Source organism: Ciconia boyciana, chromosome 9, assembly GCF_034638445.1.
Source record: "Ciconia boyciana chromosome 9, ASM3463844v1, whole genome shotgun sequence".
Lineage (NCBI taxonomy): Eukaryota > Metazoa > Chordata > Aves > Ciconiiformes > Ciconiidae > Ciconia > Ciconia boyciana.
The window spans coordinates 20379034-20396678 of NC_132942.1; the positions used below are offsets into that span (position 1 = coordinate 20379034).

The 17645-nt window shown below is 49.0% G+C and overlaps 2 protein-coding genes across 5 annotated transcripts in view; one reads left to right on the forward strand and one right to left on the reverse strand.

Annotated features, from left to right (window-relative positions):
• Positions 1-9710, forward strand: PCDH12 (protocadherin 12). The gene is made up of 4 exons (XM_072873067.1): positions 1-2877; positions 3385-3479; positions 4733-4884; positions 9346-9710. The coding sequence occupies exons 1-4, from the start codon at positions 1-3 to the stop codon at positions 9708-9710; spliced, it is 3489 nt and encodes a 1162-aa protein (XP_072729168.1).
• DELE1 (DAP3 binding cell death enhancer 1) overlaps positions 7361-17645 on the reverse strand; it is a 22573-nt gene continuing 12288 nt past the window's right edge. For 2 of the 4 annotated variants that reach the window (XM_072872948.1, XM_072872945.1), the window contains 4 exons: positions 17303-17395; positions 13670-13826; positions 13149-13413; positions 7361-11297 (listed from right to left, as the gene is read on the reverse strand). In XM_072872948.1, coding sequence (XP_072729049.1) covers positions 13157-13413; positions 13670-13826; positions 17303-17395 — 507 coding nt within the window. In that variant the 3' untranslated portion in view covers positions 7361-11297; positions 13149-13156. The remainder of the gene's footprint in view (positions 11298-13148; positions 13414-13669; positions 13827-17302; positions 17396-17645) is intronic. The other 2 variants (XM_072872947.1, XM_072872946.1) reach the window with 2 other exon arrangements.

Below are 17645 nucleotides of genomic sequence, written 5' to 3' on the forward strand. Positions count from 1 at the left end.
ATGTGGCGGCAGGCGGGCAAGCCCACAGCAGCGTGCTGGGGCAGCAGGGCAGTGGGCTTTGCCAGCAGCATGCTGCTGCTGAGCCGCTCCGCTCTCCATCTCCCAGCCTTGTGGTGGTACCTCTTCCTCTCCACCGATGCCCAGGAGGTAGCCACGTTCACGGTGCAGTACCGGGTGTTTGAGGAAGTGCCGCTGGGAACGGTGATAGGGACGCTGGCTGAGCACTTTGAGGGGGGTGAGAGTGGCAAAACAGCAGATACCTTCCAGCTGATGGAGACCCCTGGGAGGTTCCCGCTGCATGTGGGGAGCGGGGACGGGGTGCTCAGCACAGCTGGGCGGGTGGACAGGGAGCAGCTGTGCCGGCACAGCGATCCCTGCTGGGTCTCGTTCAACGTGCTGGCCGCACAAAATCTGGCTCTGATTCACGTGGAGGTTCAAGTGCTGGATGTCAATGACAACGCGCCGCGGTTCCCCACACCTGAGCTGGAGCTGGAGATGTCTGAGAGTGCATCCCTGCGGACACGGATCCCACTGGACCGAGCCCTGGATGCCGATGCTGGCCTCAACGCCCGCTGCTCCTATGCCCTCTCCCCCAGCGAGCACTTTGCTCTGGAGGTCATCTCTGGCTCCGATGGGACGAGGCAGGCAGAGCTTGTCATGGTTAAAGAAGTGGACCGGGAGCTGCACTCCTCTTTTGACCTTGTGCTGATGGCCACTGATCATGGGGAGCCACCAAAATCAGGTACCGCTTTGATTAAAGTAATTGTCCTTGACTCCAATGATAACAGCCCGGTCTTTGCAGAGAGTTCTTTGACCGTAGAGGTTCGGGAGGATGCTCTGCCCGGGACCCTCCTTGTGACGGTCACAGCCACCGATCCTGACCAGGGCCCCAATGGGGAGATTGAGTACAGCCTGAGCAAGCACGCGCCCCCGGAGGTGCTGAGCACTTTCGACATTGATGCCTGCACAGGCAGTGTCATCCTGAAGCACCCGCTGGACTACGAGGAAACCCACACCTACGAGCTGGACGTGCAAGCCCGGGACCTGGGTGCCAACCCCATCCCAGCACACTGCAAGATCCTGGTCAAAGTCCTGGATGTCAACGACAATGCTCCTGATGTCCATGTCACCTGGGCCACGCAAGTGCCCGTGCTCTCTGAAGCCCTCCCCAAAGACAGCTTCGTGGCTCTAGTGACGGCCAGTGACCCTGATTCGGGAAGCAACGGGCAAGTGCATTGCTCCCTCAGTCAAGGGTATGAGTACTTCAGGCTGAAGAGGACCAACAGCCACAGCTACCTGCTGATGACCAATGCCACACTGGATAGGGAGCTGCATGCCGAGTACAACCTGACGTTGGTGGTGCAGGACCAGGGTGACCTCTCCTTGGCTGTGCTGAAGCACCTCACTATCTGCATCAGTGACGTCAATGACAATGCCCCCTCCTTCGAGAAGGCCACCTACGAGGTTGCTGTTGCTGAGAACAGCGAAGCACCTGCCTTCTTGCTCACCGTCCATGCCACCGATCCTGACCTAGGTTTCAATGGGAAAATCACCTACAGCATCCCAGACTCCTCTGCTTTGGGTCTGGTCTCAATTGACTCCACCACTGGGGATGTTTTTGCCCTCCAAGCTTTTGATTATGAGCAGGTGAAGAGCCTGGAGTTCCTGGTCACCGCAGAGGATGGTGGTCACCCCAAGCTGGTGTCCAATGTCTCTATCAGGCTGACTGTGCTCGATCAGAATGACAACGCACCCGTCATCACCACACCGGTGCTGGTGGGAGGCACGGCCATGCTCTCCGTCCTGGTCAATGTGGAGACAGGGTGCTTCTGGGTGGTCCCCGGGAACAGGAGCACCCAAGGGACTGCAGCAGTGACAAATGCAACGCTTGTGTCCTGTGCCGGTGCTCCCTTCCTCTTCACCATCGTGGCCAGGGATGTGGACTCTGGCATCAATGGGGCTCTCCGGTATGATCTGGTGGGTGGGGATGATGCCGGGCTCTTCATCCTGGACCCGCTCTTGGGGGAGGTCTTCCTCAACACCAGCAACACCAGCAGCCTTGCCGGCAGCGAGCGGGAGCTGGTCGTCCGGGTGAGTGATGGGGGGGACATCCCCATGCACACCCTGGCCCAGGTCCGCTTAGTTTTTCGGCATCATGGGGCGTTCTCCAAAATCTCAGCCCAGGATCCCAGGTGGCTGAGCCCATCTGTGGTGGCCGTTATCTGCCTGGCCGCTCTTCTGGGTGGGTGCCTTCTCCTTTTGGCTTTAGCCCTGTCTTTGCGTAAGAAGGAGAAGAAGGACGGCATGGCCTACAACTGCAGGGAGGCAGAGGATGCCCGCAGGCAGCAGCAGCTCAAGAAGCCGCACAGGCAGATCCAGAAGACGGATATCCACCTCGTCCCGCTGCTCCGGGGCCGGGCCCAGGAGGCTGAGCCCCCCCATCCCTGCCAGGAGGATCTGCCTGGCATAGCCACCCCTGTGCCAGGGGGCTCCCCGCAGGCTCCCCTCCACCTCACCCCCACTCTCTACAGGACCCTGAGAAATCAGAGGACTCAAAAGGACTCAGACGAGCAGCAGGGGACCTTCAACCTGCCCATCCTGCAGCGCCGGCCCTGCCAGCCCCACAGACAGAAAAATTTGGCGAAAGAGGCTGCGAGCCCCCTGGATGCACCACCGCACTGCAAGAGTTTGGTGAAGCCACTGCAGGGGCCTGTGGGAGAGCCCCCACTGCCACCCAACCAGCCTGTGGGTGCCAGGGGACCTGCGCAGTCCCAGCCCCACCAGCACATCCTCAGGAGCCTGGTCCGGCTGTCGCTGGTGGCACTGGCGGAGCAGAGCCCCACTGGGGAGTTTGCGATGGAGTCACCCCCGGTGCAGGTAGGAGCTGCCCCGTGTGTTGCTGGAGGCGTAGATGCGCCCCCGCCTGCCCCAATCCTTCCTTGCACAGCCTGGGGTGGTGGGAATATGCAACCTGATGGTCTTTGGTCGGTCTCTTCTCCCATCCCTGGGCAGAGGTGCCCCAGCAGCAGGGGCTGGGTAGGATGAACGGCCACCCCACCACGGGCAGGGTCTCCCCATGCCCACCAGGATGCCCTGGGAGCTGGGGTGGAGGATGGCTGTCACGGAGGGAAGGGAACAACCCCATGTTCACTTCCCCAGGGGAGCGTGTGGGCAGGGAACAGTAGGCAGAGATGGCACAGGAGAAGCACCGGGGCCGGGTGGGCTGTCCAGTCGCTAGTTTTCCCCCCCTGTGTGGGGATGCTGAACCATCTGCAGGAGGAGGAAACGCTATAAAAAGGCCAGGGGGGTTCAGAGGGGACATCCTGGCAGGAAGCAGCTTGACTGGTGATCGCTGGGGCTCAACAGGCTTTTCCTGCCTTACAGCAAATCTCCCAGCTGCTCTCCCTGCTGCACCAGGGCCAGTTCCAGCCCAAAACAAACCACAGGGGAAACAAGTACACGGCCAAGAATGGCAGCAGGTAAGGCTGGCTCTCAGCCCTTCCCTTCCCCACACCCCATTCCCCTGCGTCTCTGCTGCCTCTGCTTCAGCCCCACTGACCCCAAGAGCCCCCAAGGGCAGGAGACACCAGGGCAGCAGACGCACAAGGCAAAACCTCATCCCCGGTTTTGCTGACCTGAGACTGGGGAGGTAGGTCCTCCCTTCAGGGAATGGCTGTTCTCCTCTGGTCCTGGCTCCCCGTTGGTATCCAGCACTCTCCTCGGGCTGCTCTTTGCCTCCTTCCTGGGGCACCTTTGGCAGCTACCCACCTGAGCTCCCCCACAGACGTGAACCATCTGCCCGTCCTTGCTGGGGGAACACTGGTGTGTTCAAGTGCAATGGAAAGGTGCACTGATGAGCACAGAGGGTCCCAGCTTTGTAGGCAGCAGCACAAGGACAAGCTTTCTCACAGCTCTGGGTACTTTCTTAGAGATGCTGTTGCTTGTTGATGTGAGTTCAGGGCATTTGTCCCTGGGCCAGGAGGCTAGTGAGGGAGAGACCCTGCTAGCAGGGCTGGGAAGGACTGAGATATCCCAGCTGTGTGCTGAAGATGTTCCCAGAGACAAACTTTATGGCATTCCCATTAAATTATGGCGTTAACATCTCTGGGTCAATACTCCCAAGGATGCCAGGGCTTCATTGCTGCCTTGCCACGACCCTCCTGTCCTGCCCAGGCTGTGGGCAGACATAGCTTTCTCCACCTTTCTCATCATCATCTCCATCTGCTGAGGATGGAGAGGGAGGGAGAGCCGCTCTGGGGCTGCTGGGGCAGGGATGGGCTGCATTGCCTCTTGCCTGGTCCTGCACATGGGCAGCTCCTCCAAATACAGAGAGAAGAACCAGTAGCTCCCTGTTTGCTCAGGATCAACCTGCAGGACAAAACCCCTCTTGGGCAAGAAATGTGGAGCAGCCGCATGTGTAGCCCAGCACCCAGCTGGGGCCCAGTTTTCAGAGGGTCTGTGGCACTCTGCTTCCTGTGTTTTTTGTGGTTTGTTTTCTTTTTTTTTTAAAAAAAACCAAACAAACCACAAAACAACAAACCCAAAACTCATTAATTGGTGGGGACTGAAATGATTATGCCTTCAGTACTGTGAATGACGCACTGAGAAGATGCCCACACCCCACCTCTGCGTCATTTTATGGGGGATATAGACAACCACCTTTAAAGTAATCGGCAGGACAGGGTTGTGCTGAGGGTTTAAGTGCAATTTGAGTGTTTTGGCCCCCTCGCAGGGCTGCAGGGCTCGATGCCGATTGCCTGAGCACAAAGGACAGCGGGCACGGTGAAAGTGAGGCAGAGGACCGCGATTCGGAGAGTGGGTTTGAGGTCTCCATGCAGCAGCTGGTGGGAGAAGAGTTGGAGACCCTCCTGGAGCCGCAGGCAGGTGAGGTGGCCTCACTACTGGGACCATGCTGGGGCTGGTGGGGGGCTCCAGTGGTGGGATCTCCTCAGATAACACACTAACCCCATTCAGATGATAAAACTGGCTGGCCTGTGGCAAGCCAGGGGACGTCTCATCTTCTAGGGTGGCTCTGACAGTGGCAGATGCTTGGGACAGCATGTATGGACCATCTGCTGTTGGTATCAGGCATTTTACAGCAAAGGGACTTGCTGAGCTTCACATTGTATTTTTTCATGTTTAATTACTCTTGGTAGATCTTTCCCCGCATAGATGTGTCTGCTGTTGTTGAGCCAATTTGTGAGGCTGGCCTCTGTAGGGGTGAAGTCCAGTTTAACTATGCACCCTGTGAACACTCTGCTTCCCATGCTGACCTGAGCCCCTTGATTTCATTGTCTTCTAGTCCATGAAGAGTAAGAAAGGTGAACTGTTGGTCTTGTTGAGCCCCTCATGGTGTTCTAGACCCTTTGAGCCCCATCAGGCACCTATTTCCTACCAGGCTGAACTCATCCAGTCTTGTCTCCTGTGACCAACCTGTTACTAATTTTAGTATATCTTTATTGAGATGTGCTGACCAGAATTGTGTGCAGTGTTTAGGATATATCTACACTGGTGGTATAAGGAGGTCTTCTGGTTTGTTCTTCATTCCTCTCCTGCCCAAGCTCCACACTGTTCATGGTGACTCCCAAATCCCTCTGCATGGTGGGAGAGTCATCAATACATGATGTGTTGTTCCCCATGACAGTTATCCAACAGTTGGTGACGCAGAAATCCACCAGCCACTTTTTGCTCATGGCACTCAATATTATTAGGTCCTTCAGCAACCCCCCGCTTTTATGTTGTTGGGTGTTTTAGTGGAGTCAACACAACACCATCCACTTCTCCATGTCATTTATCACTATGTTGAATGGATACTCTGGGTCTCCACTAATTATCTCCCTTTGGGGGAAGATTATTTATTCCTACCCTCACTTCCCAGCTTTTAACACACGTTAGTCCCTGACAGAACCTGGCTGTTAATTCAGGGACAGCTCAGGTCCCCTGCGAGCCTGGCTGGTACTCTTCTGCAAGCTCAGGTGTCCTCTGTCAACCAGGACTCTTCAGCCACCTCTTCCAATAGATGCCAACAAATTTGCAAATCGCAATTCCCTGCCTTGCAAATGGCACATCAGTTCTTGCCTGAATAGCAGGTACTCGGCTATCTGCTGCGTTTTGCATATAATGATTTCTATGAATTTGCCTGCACTAGATTCACCTTCACGTGCTTAAAAACTCATGTCACAATTTCTACCTTCCCCTCCTCTGATACCGTGTTCATTTGAAGCAGTAGTTAATGAACAGCAGTTAATAAACCAAGCAATTTCATATCTGAGTTCCTCTAGCACTCCAGGGTGAATACCATCTGGGCCATTTTCTGCAATCCTTTTATTGATTTGTTCTAAAAATCTCTTCTGCTGGCATTTCAATTTGAAAGAGTTGGGCTGACTCACATCCTGTAGCAGAAATTTCATTGTGGAGCCTCTATGCTCCTCCACAGCAAGAGGAATTCATTGAGGTTTGCTGCTGTGGTCGTTTTAATTCCAGAGTTGGGCATTTTCTGTGCTCTTGCTTAGAGGGAGAACCATGCTGCTTCTGTCTGTCTGTCTTCCTGCCCTTCTATTCTAGTAAGGAGCAAATGAAGGAAAGGCTGAGTAAAAACGAGAACTGCAAGCCTCCTCAGATATAAAGGTCCTGCAGCCAAGAGCAGGGAGCAAACAGGCTGCCCAGCTCCATCCTATGGGTGTACTGACATGCACCAGTCCCAGTAAAGGGAGTGGTGGACCTTCTCAGCAGATCCAGTCCTGCCCAGACAGGTAGCATCCTAGAAAATCTGTGCTGTGGCAAGGCATATCCCTGAATTGCCATCTCCCATGCTTCTTGGATTTGATAGAAAAAACCCTGTTTTGCCAAATCACTGGAATTTCAGTGAACACCAGTGGTGCACGCTGAGGCTATCTATGCCAGCGTGGCTTCCTACCCATGCAGTAGTGCTGGACATGACAAAAGAGGCTGCCCTGTTTCAGTGGTGAAAAACAACCTTAACCATGAGCCCAGACCTTCCCGAAAAGGCAACGGAGTGCAGATGATGGAGTTGCTGGACTCCTTCCTCCTCTCCCAAACACAAACACAGAAGTGGACTTGCATCCTGAGAGGGAGGAAGGAAGCGTTGCTTGTACTCAGGAGTATCATAACAGCTGGCTGAGTCTGTCTGGGCCTTTGTGCTATTCGCAGTGGGGGGGAACTGTGTGAGTAATCTGTCCCAGCCAGCTATCAGGTTGTTTATGCTGTAAGCATCAAGCTGCGGGCTGAACTCTCAGCACTCAGCACCATCTATTAACACCTATGCCCGCCACCAGCAAGACAGACTGCTCGCAGCAGCAGATGGGAGATATAACTTTATTGATTATAAAACCAACCCCTGCTCCCAAAACACCATTAAAATAAGGCAGTAAAGAGTTATCAGTCAAATTAAACATACCTAATTATAAAGTTTCATGGTCACAGGACCATCAGCGCACTGAGTCTTGGCTCTCCCCACAGCAAGCAGGCTACTGTTGTGCCCTGCTCCAGAGCTGAAACATCAAAATATTCAGGGAATGCAGTCGCTTCCTGCCGACTGAGGAGGAGAGAACTGTGGATGTTTTAGAGCAAAAACATGGGACTTCAGCACACTTGGGAGATCTCTTAAGGAACAGTCACTGCACTGAAAGAAAATACTGAGATTGCAGAAAGAAATCCTGGAAGTTAAGCAACACAAAATAATTTTGGGACTTCAGCTGAAACAAAATCTAAGTGATGTATCTGCCCTTCTCTCCTTACCAGGTTTGAATCCCAGCCCTCACCCCCATCCCACCCCAGGACACAGTTGTTTTTCAGAGAAAAAGGACTAATTACTTAGTTGGCTGAGGAAGAAGACTTGTCTCAGTGACTGACTAGCCACTGACTGACAACCGTGTGTCCCAGGCTGTGGCAGGGTATTGATTATCTTCTGGAAGCAGCATAAGTGCATTAGAACAGGGATCCTCCTTTCAGAGGTCACTTTATAAGTCAGAGCCTTTGTTTTGCTGCTCTCTGACTCAAAAGTGTTTCACAAACCTGGTGGTTGCTTCAAACCTCCCAGTGGTTCTACGTTATGCTTTGGAAATGAAGCAATGTGGGGTTGGAAGTCAACGTCTGTGCACCACATCACGGAGTCTTGTTTACCAACTGCAAAGCTCTACTTAAAAAACAAGAACCCCCAGTTCCTTTCCTGCCGTCTGATGAGGAAGCTATTCCAGGCTCACCCTGCTATGGGGTCCTTCCTTTAATTTCCAGTATATGTTTATTCATGGACAGTTATAATCACTTCTTCTTTTGCCAACACTATTTTAAGCATAAAAATTTCCTTTGTCAGTGCTTATCTGATCAAAATAATGACAGGTTGCTGTCAGATCCCCGGTGAGCATTCACTTCCTTAGGCTAAGCAACCCTTACCTCCCTACCTCTTGGGGTCTCCATCACGTAAGCCTGGACTCACTGCTGTTTTCACCTCAATAGTTTTCTCTGCACTTCTTTCCTATGGATGGAGATAGGATCCTCTTTCCTATGGATGGATAATCAGATTTGTATGTAATACTCCTAATCAGGTCTCACCAGACCTAGTAACAATACCACAGATATGTCTTCATGCCAACAGGGAATACCTTGACCAACACATTGTATGATTTCATTTGCCCATTTTGGGGCAGAATCACATTACTGGTACACTAATGAGCCTGCAGCCAACACCCACACTAGGCTCCCACTGCTCCTCATCTGTTTCCAATTGATGAACAACTACTTTATAGCTCAATTTTTTGTTACTAGTCTTCAACCATCCAGCTGTGCATTTTATAATCCAGAATTTAATTCTACTTTTGTTATTATTTTTTTCACAAGAACCCATTTCTTTACGGTCTCAATATGCCTGCTTAGCAGCAAATTCCCACCCTAGAGTGACCCTTAAGGGAAGTCCACTACTGACCATTTTTCTGTCCAATACTTCCCTCTTGAAAGCTTTCCATTGTCATCTCCCCTTTAGCCAGTCCTAAACCCTCACTTTCTCTGGCTTTGCTAACAATTTAGTGAAGTGCCACTTGAGGCTGCAACAAATGAGAAACCAAAGTGATCCTTATGGTTATTATATTAAATAAACCAAAACAAAACAAAAACCCCAGTAGTTTTAAACCAGTTCTAGTTAGTTTGGTTTTTTTAAACTGCTGATTTGAATGATGCTGCTGGTAGCTTATCTCTAGATCTGTTTACAATCAGTCCTCTCTCAGCTCATTTCAGGAAGTCTCCTCATTTCTCAGTATTTTTTTTCTCCCCTCCCCCCCAGTCTCCTCTACTCCACATCTCACCAACAGTTCTTGTTTTCACTCCCTCCAGAGCTGGCCCTCAAGAGGCTGACAGCTGCTGACCCAGCATGGGTGGCCCGGCTCTCCTTGTCGCTCACCAATAGTTACAAGGACAACATCTTCTCCCCTGACTCTCTGCATTCACCTCAGGATGAGGAAGCTGCAAGGCTGGAGAAACCAAAGACCTTTGAGACCTTTGGCAAAGGTGCTGGGGCTGAATCGAATGCCACTGGGACAAGACTGGCCAGCACTTTCCTTTCAGAAATGAGCACCCTCTTTGAAATGATTTTGTCGCAGAAGGTCCAAGTCCACAATGAAACAGGCTCAGGCCTTCTGCGGCAGCTGTCAGCACATGGGAAGAGCCTTGGACTGGAAGACAGTGCTCCTGTTCTGTAGGCAGCTTAGCAGCTGTGATAAGGAGATAGGAGTCAGACAGAGCTTCTTTCTGCATTTGGGGTGCACACATGTACTTTAACAGGGTCATTGAATCATCCACATTTAGACTGATCACAAGCATATCTTCCTTTGCCTCACCCCATCAAATTTCTCCATGACTGATTTCACCTTTAGTTCCCTTCTACTTGCCTGTTCTTGCCTTCCTAGCTTTCCTCCTCTCCCACCCTCATCTTTCACCTTACCATCACACTCAAGTTACACAACAGCTGGAGGGCCCTTTCCTTGCAGGGCAGGCCAATTGAGGGGAGGGGTTGTTAGATTAACCACAACACAGTCAGCTACATCCACGTGATTATAGACTGTGACACCATGGACAATAAAATATTGCAGACATGGACTTTGCAACATGCTGCGGAGTTGGGCTCCAGGATCCCAGTTCTTATTTAAATAAAATTGTTTTTTTTCTAACACTACCATCTCTGGAACAAGGTGCAGTATAGGTGGCATAATGATGTATCTGCAGAAAGCCTGAAATGGCAACTCAGAAAGGGAGATCTGCCTGTTTTGTCCTGCTGATCCTTTCAGCTTTTGTGGTTCTACCACGGTAAAGTTGCCATTTTGTAAAATGCCCCAAAATCAGCACTGCTGCTCTGGCATCTCTGCTATGGCTGCACTAGGTGCCCACTGTTTCCTTCTCCATACCCTCTTTTGAGGCCATTGGATTTTGGAGAGTAGTCCTCGCCCAGAAGCAGACAACAGATGGCTGGAGTCTGCCAAAGGTAATGTGGGAAAAGGGAAGCATAAAAACACTGTTTTGAAATATTCAGTCACAACCTTCAACCATATTACAGGTTTTCACTTTGATCTGTATGTATGTGAGCTGTAAGAAAGTTTTAGGATAATAGCATATGTAGGAAAACTAAGATACAGATATTAGTAACTGAGGAAGAAGCACACAGGTGGTGTTAACCACAGGGACTTGCACTCGCAGAGAATGGAAAGACAACAGTGGCATAAGCATCTGGAGTGCATTTGTAGGCTTATGCAGTGGTGCATGGATGGCAGGTAAGTGCTTCTGGATCGTGCACATATAGGACTCTCTTCTGCACCGTACTTCGTGCCTTCCAACTATGATACAAAACACCAGAACAAGTTTGGGGCATGCTGGCAAAGTGGCTGTATAGGTGAGAGGAGAGTCATTCTATGGGAATGAGGGTAAAGTCATTGCCTCCACTGCTAGCAATGCACGTCGTTGCTTGCTGAGTGACTACAAAAGCGAGGCTGAGACTGCCAGCTTCCCCTCCATCAGCGTGCAGGGCCAGCAGTGCTTTATACACACTGCTTTCTTTCCTTAACCATCTTTACTTTAAAAATACCGCACTAACTTCTCCACGGATACCACAGTTCACAACAAAGATTTCTCCAAAGCTAATCTGCTCCTGGTGGGGCTGTCGCATCAGGTGTCTTTGGGTGATACTTTTGGCTTTCATTTTACTGTTAAGTTGAAAAAGAACAGGCAGCAAGACCCAGCAGACATGATCCTGGAGCATCTCAAGGGTGTCTTTGTTGTGTTCCTTTTCCATGCACCTAGAGGTGACAGTGCCCTGCTTTTAGTGTGTACACACACAAGCCACAGCAGCAGACAACCATACAGATAATTTAAAGCAGAGTAAATGAGAAAGTTATCCTTTCTGTTGCTCTTGGGACCAAATGGCAAAAGCAACAGAGTAAGATTTCCCCAGGTAGACTCTTTAATATCCGAAATATCCACTGTTGTATTTGGAGTTTCCAAAGTGCTTTACTGATAACCCCATCTCTGGCAATAAACTACACTGATGGGTTTGCCCCCGCCTGTTTATACTGCCACGCTGCTAATAGAAATGTCTTGCTTTTTTGTTTCACAAACAAAACAGGCTCTTGCACCAAAACAATGACAGCGAGCCATATTCTAACTGAGATGCAGCTGTGCAAACCATGAGGGAGGCATATCTGTGACTGTGAGGAGATGCAGCCCTATGGGATTCCTCTGCATCTTGGGAACACACATAGAGGACAAACACATGGCACAACCTCACATCTCCCTCTGGAAAGTTACTTTGATGTGCCTGTCAAAGGACAAACTACGCAAAAATACATTATAAGAAGATTAAAAAGGAGACAGATTCCTCTCTTGGTTCAATTTTCTGATTCTGCAAACTGCTTACCCCCCAACCCTTACCCCTGTCCTGTCCTGACCAATGCGTAAGCATGCTGTGGATTATCACAGAATAGGAAATCCACCCGAGGAATTTCCTGCTAATTGTATCCTGCTTGATAAAGGAAATGGTCTAAGAAAGTTTGGTCTGAGCAGAAAGAGAGACCAGACTAGAAGAACAATCAGATGTGTTGCGCTCTGGCTGTGCCCCTCCCTTGCTGAATGGAGACCAGAGCAAGTTCAGGATGGGGCCATTGCCTTTGTTTTTCAGAGCCTGATCTACACAAAGCATGAGAGCACCATGGCTACAGGAAGCTGGACAGTTTGTACAGATGCCCTTGAACCAGTTTAAACTGGTGTGGACAAATGTCTTTTTCCGGATTCAGCTGCCCTAGTGGAAGAAATTATCATACCAGTTGCTTGCCGCTGTCTGCCTGACAGTGGTTACTGCCCGCTGGGAGCATCCCTTATCCACTTCAGTGAAAATGAGCTGGTGTGCTTAGCAAACACGTACAATATAAATTTTGAAGCAAACCTTGCTCATCGTGACTCAAAAGGGGTGTACCCATGGGAGCAGCTCACCGCCAGAGCTGAAGGAATAATAACTGGGGACTGAAGGGCACTGACAACAGTGCAGGATGGCTGAGGACAGCTGTTACTTTCACCAGTTCAGGGGGATCCATAAGCCATATCCCACAAAAACCTGTGCCCTAATAATCAGAATTCACTCTCTTGCTTGCACAGGTTTGAAAGTGGATTAAACTGCCACAATGGCAATGTAGAGACAAGCCCAGATTGTGCTGGTCACAGAACCACTGCGGGAACAGCTAGCCTTGAAGTGAGATCAAATTGCCTCAGAGGGTGCAGGCCAGGCCCATCACAGAGTTAGCTGCCAACATCATCATATGGTGGTTTGTAAACCTCACTGGGGGACCGTGTGCAAGATGTGCAGGGCTACTGGAATTATAGCCCTAAATCATATCACCGTGGCATGGTGGGAGTCTATATGTAGCTCTATATGGAAAAGTAGGAGCATAAGAAAGGTCCTTGTATTGGAAGGTAGAGGGCCAGAGACATGGTGGCATAGGAGATATCACAAGGTTTATTCTCAAAACACCTGTATTTAAAAATGGCTCCTGTTCTATTAACAGAAAGCTTTCTCTTTCCACTCACTGCTAGCCTGCTTCCAGCCCCAAGCAGACTAAGAAGGGCTGCCTTTCCTTCTGCCTGCTTGTTTCACTTACCAACTGCTCTAATAACAGCAGTGGTGGGGCTCCAAGCACTGCAGTTCCAGTGGCGTTGCCCTGTTTCCAAGGGCATGGCTCCATCCTGCACTGCCGAGCGTCATCATGTGGAGTCCGTCTGCGCTCCAAGAGTGGGGCAGGGTTAGGGCAGATTGTCTTGGCTGGGTGGCGTGGAAGCCTGTAGGCACACGAACAATAGTCCAGAAACAGGGGCTGGAGGAAGAGGCTCTTATTCCGGAAAGGAATGGATGCTTTGTTCGCATGTCTGAAAGTACATTAAAACAAGGTATTAATGATGCATCATACTATGGGAATGGCTTGGCCACTTCAGCTCGACTGGAAATAGCTGGTAAGAAGTGGAAAAAACTGAAAAGGAAATGTGCTCCCTTCCCTTCAGTAAAAAGGACTCCTTTTTGCCATGGCCCTGTGCTACCCTTCCTCTGGCAATACTGGGTCCCGCTTTTATGGGGTCACTACGTGATACAGTCCCACACACCCTCCTCCCCCGCTGCCCGTGGTACCTTCCACCTCCTCTTCTAACACTCGCAGTCTCTCCCGGGAGTTCCTGTTCCCTGCAGCAGCTGACTGTCGGTAGTGTCTCATTGCTTCTGCCAGGTTCTGCTGTACTCCAAGGCCCTTCTCATAGCAAACGCCCACATGATACCTGCTTTGGGCATCCTAGCCACAGGAGAAAGCACAGCAATCAGCCCCACACGATGGAGAAGTGACGACAGCATATGGAAGGAGAACAGAGAGTCTTTAACACCTTCTTTAAAGTTTACTGCTCTATCTTTGGTCACCTTCTTTAAAGTTTACTCCTCTATCCCTCAGACCGTATATTCAGTAATTTAGTCCCTTCTCCGAGCACATAGTGAAGCAGAATTTCTTACCAGCCATCTCTGACTCTGCTCTTTCCTATCCTTTTCCAACTAAATTCACCAATTTCCCTTCAACATCCAGGTCTGTGTCATGGGAACAAAGGAACAGCCGTCTCCACAGAGCATCCCGATTGTGTCAGGAGTCAGAGGTAAGAGGACTTGGGCAGCCTTGACTGTACCCACATCCTGATCACATCCAAACTCTGAGCACGCCCTGTGGACTGCCCTACTACATTTCACGCAGAAGTCTTGTAAAACAACAAATGCCAGAGAGGTACTTGCTGCCAAGGGTTGGAAGATTCCCCTTGGCAGCATCAGGCCATCAGGCCTTCAACACAACAGTGCACCACTATCTTGCTCAGCCCCACCTAATTATATTCCAGAAGAAATCTCAAGCAGCAGAAATGAAGTCAAGCAAATAAGTGCTAGAGAAAAAGCACCTAAACTACTGAGACATACATAACTCCTGAGAATGAACTAGAAAGTAGAGGATGTCACTGCAGATGGGTCAGTGAAGCCAAATCCAAACCCGTGATATGTTTATGTGTTGGCTGTGCACTTTATCTTTGAGATCCAATAGGAGGCAAAGGGTGTCACAGATAGCAAGACGATGGTCCTGAAGACATTGAAAAGATGGCATGGGCTAGTGGTCACACAGACCTTTTTCAGCAAAAAAGCCAGCAACATAACTTGAAGAGTATGACTGCCAGAAACATGATCTAAACAAGGCTTTGCGAAAAAAGAAAAGAAGGAAAAAAAAAAAAGAAAGAAAGGAAGTAAGTAGCAAGTTCTAATAAAGCCATGAGAAAAGAACATATTGCAAAGTGTTGCTGTCTGGGATGTAGCTGGTAGAGGAAAGCTAAGAACTCAATGAGTGGGTGCTTTGCAAAATGTTGCAAGTCTCAGTTTATGACAGCAATAAACTTCTTTAGAGATGAGATAAACATGTTGAAGGATTGGCACTTCAGATGTGACAAGAGATAGGGTTAAAGAAGTACGAAGTATTCCACTAGCTGTCTCTTATATGATGAACACCTCAAAGACAAGACCACAAGGAGAAGAGATCCCCAAATTAGCATGGCATAAGTGACTGTGATATACTTTGAAATCTGAAGGTCAGACTCAGTTCTCCAACAACGCTCTTTAATCTGGTTTTTATATTCTATGGTTGCACACATAAAACAAGGGAGGATAAAAAGTGGTAACCAAAGTAAAATGCAGTTCTCTGAAGCATCGTTCTATTTGGAAGAAAACTTGTCCAAGTTCCCCCCTTGGCTCTAGCACAGAGCAACAACCCGAAAGAGAAACACTGAACCCATGACTTTTTGTGCCTGTTTTCCCTTTTTTGGAGTTGTAGGTAAATGGTGCCGTCCTTGCTTCACCCATATCCAGCAGTCTTTTAACCAACTAAACATAAATTCATACTCCAGGGTAATGGGAAAAGAACATATTCATGGAGCGCTTCTCCCAGCAGAATATGTGGGGTTACATCCCAGGGAGCCTATGCACAAGCCTGCCACTAAGGATGAGGCTGTGGTACATCTACAGCCAGCATCCATTGGGAAGCAGAGATGGGGAAAGATGATTGGGCTCTGAGAACTGTCATGGCTGTGACCAAAACATGCAAAACACCGATCTACTGGGGGGCACCCCTGGGACCTGCAGTTACCTGCTAGATTTTCTATTGCTAAGGGCTCACTAGGCATTCAGTAAATGACAATCATCTATTTAATGAGATAATTCACTGTTATATTGTGCAGCACATGCATCTGACATCAGGCTGGAAGAAGAGAGTCAGTGATGCAGCTTATGAGAGATCTTTAGCAGATTTGGAATTAAATACTGTATCAACCATCATGAACATGATGTCTGAGCTGCTGAGGCTAGTCAGGTCTAGTCTCACCAGTGATCTGACAGTGTCTGCATTCTTAAAAGAGGGTGAAAACTGAAGTGGTAAAATTTGCAAGTGATGTAGCGTCATTCAGAGTGATCAAATTTACTGTAAAGAATTAATTAGAGAAGATCTTGCAGGACTAAGAGTGGACAACACAATCACAGAGGAAACTTAGTGTTGACAAATGCAAGTAGTGCTTATAGAAAGAAATTTGTGAGTCACTGTGATCATTCCCTGAAACCATCAAGTCACTGCTCAGTGGCAGGCAAAAGGGCAAACAATATTAGGAATTATTGGAAGGGAATACAGAACAAAGCAGAGGATCTCATTATGTCAGATCCCTGGCATGCCTCCATCCTGAGTCCAGTTTTAGTCCAAACATCTTAAAATGGTCAAAGGAAAATTAGAAAAATAGAAAGAAGACTGACAAGCAAAATGGAACAGCTTAACTACATGGAGAGACAAACTAAACCAGTGCTCTGCAGCCTGCAAAAGAAATGACTCAGAGAGGACATACTAAAGGGTGACAGAATCAGAAGAATTAGCCAGAAGAAGAGGGAATAGCTATTCATTATTTTCCATTACACAAAAGCTGTGGAAACTGAAGTTAAAATGAACAAGTTCTTTAGAAAAAACTAGCTATTACAATGCAGTGCAAGCTGAAAATGAGTGAACAATGTCACAGTGCTGTAAAGAAACAGAACTGTGGGATGCAGAAACCTGTCTGCAAGACATGGGATGTCATACTTCTACTCCTCTAAGTGCTGGTAAGGGTTCAGGAGCAGTACTATGCCGAGATTGTGGCACGGCCCTTCAAAAAAAAATAAGCCTGTGTCACTTGGAGAAAGTTCAACAGCAAGCAAGAAAATTGGGGATCTAGACAACATGATGTGTGAAGAGAAACTGCAACAATGGGGGAAGGCTGAATGGAGATTCAAGTATTTAAGTACATTAAAGGTCTATAAACAGAAATAGTTTCTTTTCATCCTTTCTATAGAAGGCAAGAAATAATGGGCCAGTTTTGAAGAACAGATTCGAGACAGACACAAAGTTCTCAGAATGATACAGTAGTGAAAGAGTTTGACTGAAGAGGGTGTAGATGCTCCATAATAGGAAACCTGTAAAATTGCTACATGGACATAAGCACTGGTGCTGTAAGAACTACTTCAACCCAACAGGGCTGTTTCTACATTCACGTTTTGTAGGGTCTGCGCCCCAGGGCCTGTTTCCTCCCCAAGATGCACCAAGGCTCCACTCTGTCCTTTCAGACTGTGCGGTAAAATTCTGACACTCCCATTTCCAAGAAGCCCTGAAATCTGCCACGTGTAACCTGCAGTGATCCCAAACTGAGAACAATCATAGCTTGCAAAGGGATTACTTACACCATTCTTCGCTGCCAGCAGCAGGTACTTCAGACCTCTCTTCTCCTTAGGCTGCAGCCCTCTCATGTAGAACACTCCAAGATAAGCCTGTGCCTGCAACAAAACCACATGATACAAATCAGCCAGGATTTTCCCCATTAATTACTCCAGTTCTTTTACTGATTTTGCAAGTTGTTCATATGCCGGGATTACTGCTGCAAGATGGGTGTGCAAAGTACCCTGCTTGATGCAGAGCCTGTTGACAGAAGGGGGGCTGTCCTAGAAAAAAATCAGTCTGACATGCTAAACACGAAAAATCACATTTGATCTATAGAACTCCACTATATGTGCAGTAATGTCACTA